Source organism: Galeopterus variegatus, unplaced genomic scaffold (assembly GCF_000696425.1).
Source record: "Galeopterus variegatus unplaced genomic scaffold, G_variegatus-3.0.2 Scaffold9274, whole genome shotgun sequence".
In the NCBI taxonomy this organism is placed as follows: domain Eukaryota; kingdom Metazoa; phylum Chordata; class Mammalia; order Dermoptera; family Cynocephalidae; genus Galeopterus; species Galeopterus variegatus.
The window spans coordinates 5,568-13,614 of record NW_007735385.1 but is presented as its reverse complement, the minus strand read 5'-3'; the positions used below and the strand labels follow the sequence as shown (position 1 = coordinate 13,614).

The 8,047-nt window shown below is 44.4% G+C and overlaps 1 protein-coding gene across 1 annotated transcript in view; it reads right to left on the bottom strand.

Annotated features, from left to right (window-relative positions):
• Nucleotides 1-7,445, bottom strand: part of TMEM132D (transmembrane protein 132D) — a 12,607-nt gene extending 5,162 nt beyond the window's left edge. The window contains exons 1-3 of the mRNA XM_008593510.1: nt 7,243-7,445; nt 4,328-4,601; nt 1,138-1,329 (exon numbers count right to left, since the gene is read on the bottom strand). Coding sequence (XP_008591732.1) covers nt 1,138-1,329; nt 4,328-4,601; nt 7,243-7,406 — 630 coding nt within the window. The 5' untranslated portion in view covers nt 7,407-7,445. The remainder of the gene's footprint in view (nt 1-1,137; nt 1,330-4,327; nt 4,602-7,242) is intronic.
• Nucleotides 7,446-8,047: the final 602 nt, after the last annotated feature.

Below are 8,047 nucleotides of genomic sequence, written 5' to 3'. Positions count from 1 at the left end.
GCTTTATTCTAGCTGTGCCTTATCACTTCCTGAACTCCTAACTTGTGGTTACCTGAATTTATCACCCCATACAGACAGAAAGAAACCTCCAGATATTTCTCCTTTGCTATCTATAACTTGCATCTGGGCTGGCATCCTTCCTTCAGATAAAGCAGATTTTCTTTGGCCAATAATTCATACCCATTACTGGAATAATCCCCTTTCAAGTGTTTTCTAATCCAAAATCCTACACACAAAGACCACAGTGTAAGGGATAAAGGATTACTAACACTTGACCAGGGAGCATTAAGTGGTTGGTACAGGCTGGCACGTGGCAGGGCTCTTGCGCCCTGTGGCAAGCTTGATTTTCATGACTTTCTACTCTGAACATGGTCACAGCCTCAGCTGATGCAGGAAGGGAGGCTGAGTCTGGTAACCCACTGAGGGGAGAGCTTCCCTTGGCTGATGGGGGAAGCTGCCAGAAAAATGTCCTACCTGGGCTGGAGGCCTTCCAGCATCCCCACACAGGGACAACCCCTTTTCCCAGGTGCAGAGAGAATGAACAGCCTGTGACCACTGTCTTTGGTTCTTAAAAGCAAGGCTCACCCAAATCTCTATGTTCCTTCTAAGAAATAATGTTTATCCACCTCTATAGAGGGAGGAGAACATACTACATTTGCAGTCCCCTTTGTTTGGAAACCATTGTCTCAACATACAAACACACACACACACACACACCCCATGTACACATAACACACAATACATTCACAACACATGCACATATACAGATGGGCACATATGCAACACAAATATACAGAAAACACACACAGCACACAATACTTACACAAGATACACACATACCTATCTATATATGCATACACATACACACATATACAACAAACACACAACACACATACATATACAAAACACAATACACACACACACACACAACTCACGCTTTATTAGCACACACTGGTTTCAAGTAAAGTAAGAGAAAATCATGACCAACATTACTTCTATTTCTTCCCCGAGCTAAACAGTAAACTATGTGGAATAATCTCCACTCTTTCACAGTCCCCAAACCTGTTACCCCATGCTCACATTGGACCTCCTGACAGGGGACCCACCTGACGCATGTCACCAGCCCTGCCTCCATACCTGCTTGGGCCTCTGCAGGAGTTCCTGAGCCACTGCTGTGGCAAAGATGGCTCTGTTGCTCCCTGGGCTGAGCTGCAGGGAGAGTGAAAGCCCCGTCACCAGCTGGACCCCGAGGTCTGTGATAGTCACCTTCTCATCCAGCACGGTAATGGTCTTTTCAGCCAGGATGGCATCTGACAGAGGTGACAGGATCTGGAGGGCAGAACCAACGCAGAAGGAGAGGTTTTTGGTGGCCCCAGCAATCATCTAATCACACAAACAATGCTGCATGCAGAGCAAGGACATGAGCCAGGGACAGCCTGTGAGCCAGGATGAACATGCATCCTTCTAAAACATGTTTTGCTTGTGAACATGGAATGTAGTTTTTACATAACAGAATTTCCCACCATACACTACCCTCATTCTGGATAGGAGGAATGAACATTTGCATTAATCTGTGGACTAACTTTGTGATTCTTTGACAGCACAGATCATCTCTTCTATTGTTTAGTACACATTTTGTTTAAAATTATTTACTTTAATTAAATGACTTTAAAAAAAAAACAACCTTCATTGCACGAAAGAACAATGAGCTTGATATACTAGTCAAATACTTATATATTTTTCTCTCACTCATGAAAATCAATGTGAAGGTGGAGCTTGCTAGCCCAGGTTCCATACTAAATCATGTTGTGTGCCACTGGGAGTCCGCGTACCAAGCTTTGGGAAATGCTGAGTTGTGATGCTCAGTTAATTTTGGAAAAACACCTTGCATCCTCTGATAAACATAGGTTTGGAGTCTCTATCTCTGGTGCCAAAATCCCAAAGTCTCATTTCTCATCCTGCCCTGCAGAGACCTGAGAAATGAGGCTTATGTCCAATTAAAACTCTGGACACGAAATCCTGCTTTTAAAGTACATTTGTGGAATGACTTTTCTCTCCCCTTACCCCTTACACAAATTATGAAGAGCTGGCTTAGGCTGTTTGCAATGGATGAAATGGGTTTCATGTTCCATCTGCTTTCTTGATCTCTGACTTTTTTTCAAGGTTTTGGTGATATTTATGAGGATGTATGTCAAAAATAAGCTTTTCCCATGGCTCCTGAAGCCCAGAAATCAAAGCTCAATATTTCTATCCAAATACCATCTTTAGTTTCTGGTTCTCATTATGACAATACAAATGGAAGTGAGCCTGAGATATGAGTCCCCAGAATCAAGTGGGCCGGTGAATTGATAACTTAGGAGGACACAGTGGGAACAAATAAAAGGGGAGAACTAAGTGTCTCAGGAGTCAATGACCCACCAGGACAGCTTCCACCATTAATGCATAGGAAGCCTGCCTGTTTCCTCCTTCATATTATCTGATCTCTGAACTCTATGTTATTTCCTCTTTGCACTTAAATGATCACTTGGAATGAGTGGTTAATTCCAGATTCTCCTTTTCTTCCCAGTTTCCAGGTGTCATCATTAGTATAGCCTATGAATTTATTGCAGGAACTCAGGTCTTTCAACTTCTTAGTCAATAGTGGACATTGCAATCTATAAGGCAGGTATATTTTGTTTGATATATATATATATATATTACTTTAAAATAGAATTAATGGTCATCAAAACCAGAAGATTTTACTTAAAAAGATAGGTTTTCTCTCTCCTGGAAAAGTTGTAACATCTGGCCACACTGGTCTTGCATTTCTTCTTGGCACCTTTTGGGTACGAGTAGCAGCCTGTGCCTGCACCACAGTCCTCACCACTCCTTATTATCTTCCTAATACTCAGAGCAAAATCGGCCAACATTGGGCCAGCCTGTGGCTCACTTGGGAGAGTATGGTGCTGATAACACCAAGGCCAAGAGTTCCGATCCCTATATAGGGATGGCCGGTTTACTCACTTGGGAGAGCGTGGTGCTAACAACACCAAGTCGAGGGTTAAGATCCCTTACCAGTCATTAAAAAAAAAAAAAATCAGCCAACATCTTTCAGCTCACATTCAATCTGCTCCCTTCCCTGATGGTGCCTTCTCAGCTTTTTTTTTTTTTTTTTGGTGCATATTTGTGGGGTGGAGTGTGTTGTTTCAAGACATGAATATTCATACATTGATTCAGTCAGGGTCGACAGCATAGCTATTCTTTCTATCTAACATATTGATTATACATATTTGTGGAGTACAAAGTTGAATATCAATACAAGTATACAATGTGTGATGATCAAATCAGGGTAATTAGTATATTCACCATTACAAAACCTAGTCATTTCTTTGTGATGATGAGGACATTCAACGTCCTCTCTTCTAGCAGATAGCACAACTTTGCACTTGTTACCTTCTCAGTCTTTAGAGATCATTTGTGCGTGTGACTACTAGTCTATAGCCCAAACCCATTTGTTTTTCTCTTTGAATAAAATGATCTCTTTTAAATACCAGCCAAGTTTCCAGAATAGGTATGTTTTAAATCTTCCCTAATCCAGTATAGTTTCAGCTATAAGAATTCCTCATGCACAGCTGTTTTGGAAACCTCACAGATGGCCTGATAAGATGATCACCTCTCTTCCGCATGGGGCAGTTATTGAGGAATAAATTCTCCCTTTGTTCTCAGGGTGGAGATAAATGACCAAGCCCACATTAAGCTCCCAGAGCAGCGTTTTGTGAAAGTGTTTGTTTCAAACACCCCAGTGTTGCTCGCTGCTCCGCTCCATTCCCTGGGCCCCAGGAGTAGTGTCCAGCAGACCAACGGAGTCATAATAACTTTTTTCCTTGTTTATGCACATTTCTGAGATGCTCATGTTCTCATCAGGCCTGAGGTTGCATCTTGGTTAAAAGCAGCAACAATATCACGGTGGGATGGAAAGTTTTTAGGAGGAGTGGCCAGGCAAGAAGAGCTTGCTGGCTATGCCCATGATTCAAGTTAGCTCACCTTTAGAGCTTATTTCCCAAGACAGTAACACCTACCATGGCTCGGGGGAAAATAATGGGCTGGTGTTTTAAATAGGACCAACCAGAGAAGTCAGTACAGCGTTTCTCAAGTGTAAGTCATATGTGAAGGATTTTAAGATTTTTGTTGCATCATTATACCACTTATATTGATTACTTGATAATTTCTTAAAACTTAATCACTCTAAAAATAGATAACATTTTAAGCTGTGACAGATAACTGAATTTTCATCTGGGCAGAGCAGAGACAGGAAGATAGAAAGTTCTTGCCTTTGGGTATTTCTTACCTGAATGGTGGTCATCCCAAGCTCCTGTCCGATCAGGATCTGCCCCCCTTGCAACTTGGCGATCCTGGGCTCCTCCACCTGCATGAAGTCATTGATCAGCTCCGTGATGTCCACTTGCCAGTCTGAGCCCAAGAGGTGGGCCAAGTGTGCCCCAGGGCCAGCCGCCTCAGCCACAAACTGGGTCAAGACCCGCACCATGGCGTGCTGGTACTGCAGGGTGCAGCCCCGGCCCCTCCTCTCATCGTCCTCCTCTTCCTCGCTGTCCCGGGCTGGTCTGTCAAAGAGTCAGTTCAGGTTAGCAGATACTTATTTGTTGGACCGACTGTTTGGGGCTGTGAGTGACGCCCAGCGGGGGCTGCAAAGCTGAGTGAGTCTGGTTTACAGCTCAGACAAACACTCAGAGGTGACATCCAGAGCATTTAACCACTGGTATGGCATGAGTACTTGTCCATCAGAATGGACTGGGGTGGCATGCAGAGTTTAAGATGTTCCCAAAGATCCCCCACCTCCTGGTGTTTACTCAGTATAATCCTCTCCCCTTTAGTGTGGCTGGACCTAGTGTCTTTCTTCCAATGTAAAGATGATAGCAAAAGTTATCGAATGGTCACTTTCAGGGTTAGATTTTAAAAGACTGTGACTTCTGCCTTGCTGTGTTCTCTTTCCTTGGTCTTTCTCACCCGCTTGCTCTGATGAAGCCAGATGCCCTGTTGTGAGGTGCCCTGTGGTGACATCCACCTGGCTATAAATGGAGAGAGTGGCCTCTGGCCAACAGCCTCTGAGAAATGGAGACCTGCCAGCAACCACAGGAGTGAGCTTGGGTATAGGTCCCACCCCCCATGAGCCTTGAGAGGAGACCCCAGCCCCACTTCCAATTGTGTTGCAGCTTGTCAGAGACCCAGCCCAGAGGACCCAGCTAAGCCACACCTGGATTCCTGGTCCATAGAAACTGTGAGATAATACAAGTTGTTCTTTTAAGCCACACTAAGTATTAGGATAATTTTTGAACCACTGAGTTTGGGGATAGGCCACTAAATTATGTACAGCAATAGATAACTAATATGATATGGCTACGGATGGATGGCATAGCCCTATAAACAGCACACAAAGGAGGTGGGTCTCTAACCCACAGTAAGGTAAAATGGGATAAGAAAGGTAGAAAGTGCCAGGACGGTGTGGAGGAGAACGGTTCTGTCCTAGTCTCCATTGGAACAATAGCTGCTCACCTCTCAGACTGGCTCTGTTCTTGGATCTGAACCAAACAGCTGTGACAGCATCTGGGAGGTGCCATGATCAGACCTGACCAGCTCCTTGGTAAGCTTTTCCCTACAGTTTCTCCCCTCTGCAGGAACAAATGTTGCTCCTTAACCCACCCTCCCAGCTCAACACCGGACACCCCAGTGATTAAGACAAGAATTACTGCTGAAACTATCTTTCAATTGTACAGGGGACCCACAGCCTTCATCCTTGAAGCACTGCCTCTCTCAGGGGTCACAAGGACTAAAGGAGGAGACTTCTGTGAGTGTGGTCAATATCCAGATGGAGCCACTTGTGCCAAACCCAAACAAATTAGTGTCAGGAGGCTGAGAAGGAGGGCCCTTGTGCACAATTGCCCATGGTAAGGACTATTACAAAGACTGTGAAGGGCTCGTATGCACATATGAGCATGCCTGTAATAAGTTTTGCCAAGGACTTTCCAAACTGCAGCTTGCTACACAAGTTACAAGAACAGGTAGCTGGATGCACAAGAACACTTGCCCAAAACACTATCCTAATGAATTAATGTCAACCCCTGCAACAAGCCCCTGTAACCAATGTTCACTTTGTTTCAAAACACCTTGTGGGTACTCTGCATTTCATCTTTAAAAATCACCATCCTTTGCTTCCCTGGATATTCCTGTAATCTATCATAGCCTTCATTTCCCAGATTTGCAAATTCCCCACTCATTCATGATTAAACTCAATATTTTTAGAGAGCTTCTCTCTGTTTGTTATTTAGGTTGACACGAGGGAAGGAATAGAACAATTATCTCTCAGATAAGTACCCATTCTATGCCCCCTGCTGAGTACACAGACTCCAGGAATATTTCCTTGTCTAATTCTGCATATGCTTACTTTGGTATTCCACATGTCTTTAAGGGAGGAATCCTCATTCTTGGGTTTCTTTGAGATGACAATATCTATGGAGAGCCTGAGATTCTAGAACTCTCCTTACATGGTAATCACTGGGTTTCCTGAAGGTGGATGATGAAAACTCCATAACTCTATCAAATATAATCAGAGAAATGGACCAGGAACACAGTTGACAAGCTTTAGACCTCATTTCAATAAGGTGAAGGGAGCTCAGAGCTGCTGGGTTGGGGACATGGAGAAGCAGCTCAGGTCAGGCAGGATCTGTTCAGATGTATCTCCAGTGGACATCTGTTGTTTAATCCTTTGCAGTATCAATCCTCCCTTCTCCTGCTATTGATCCATTGATTCAGGCAGGGTTGAACTCCTTCTCTAGCTCCTCTGGCTCCAGCTCTGGGAGATTGTGGCTGAAGCCTAGCTAGCCACTCAGTGTATTCTATCCACTTGCCTGCAGTAACTAGATCAAGGATGGACATACAACCCAAGTGAAGATCAGGCTTAAATCCGAGACATTTATTGGGAAAAGTGGGATAGAGAGTATGCAATTTCTGCTGGAGTTGCAGAGAAGATAGGATGGAAGTCTGAAACCTCATGAGAAAAGCTTGATAGAGGATAAAGCCATCACAGAGAAAATCAGAGCTGACAGATGTAGAGAGACTCAGTCCTTAAGGTATCATGAGAATCCCCGGATCCAGTCATGTCCGAAATTAACCACCCTGCACATTTCCTTCTTAGCCTAAACACATTTGATGTGGGTTTCTGTCATGGAGTCTGATGAACACACCTACCTTTTGTTGGTGATGATAGGCACTCTCCAGCCCTTGATCTGGTTGAGCTCAGCATCTGAGACCTCAATCTGCAGTGGGAGCCGGGGCACCCATACCGTCATCTCCAGAGGACTGTTCAGGTGCTGGTAGGTGAAGTTGACCACCACATTAACCTTGCCTTTCATTTCTTTCCCATTGACAAAGACATAGTCACATCTGTCAGAAACCTGTGGAGAGGGGAAAAAGAAATGGGGAGGCAGGTGAGTTTTCATCTTATTTTAAGGATAGCATGAGGAAGAGGGATGGAAAGTACCATGGCTATTTTAGGGTAACTACTGTGAAGTGTAAATCCTAGTGTAGAGAGATATTGGTTGTTGCTTTTCAGTATAGATGATGCTGTTATGATAGATGCCATCGGAGCAACGTTGCCTGGGGTCCGCTTACCTGGTTTGGTAGACTCACCCCCCAAGTGCTGCAGGTGTGCTGCCAACAACTTATGCTGCATCTTCTCTAGAAGACCACCTTTAGGTGAGAGGAGCTGTCTCCCTCAGAGTTACCTGGGAGTTATATACCGCCCATTGCACCTCTCCACCTAGTGACTAACTGGTGGGGTACAAAAGCCAACCTCTGCCTCAATGAGAAGCAAACTGTGTGGTATAGTTTGTCATCCAGATCTTCTCATGGGACCTGGCTACGCTGCACCTGAAACCTCCTGGGATCCTGTGTAGTTCTCTCTTTTCCCCACCCTGATTTCTTTACCCCTGTACAGGTGTATCCTGAGAACTTCCTCAATCAATTATGTGCAGCCCACTTTCCCTCTCGGTTG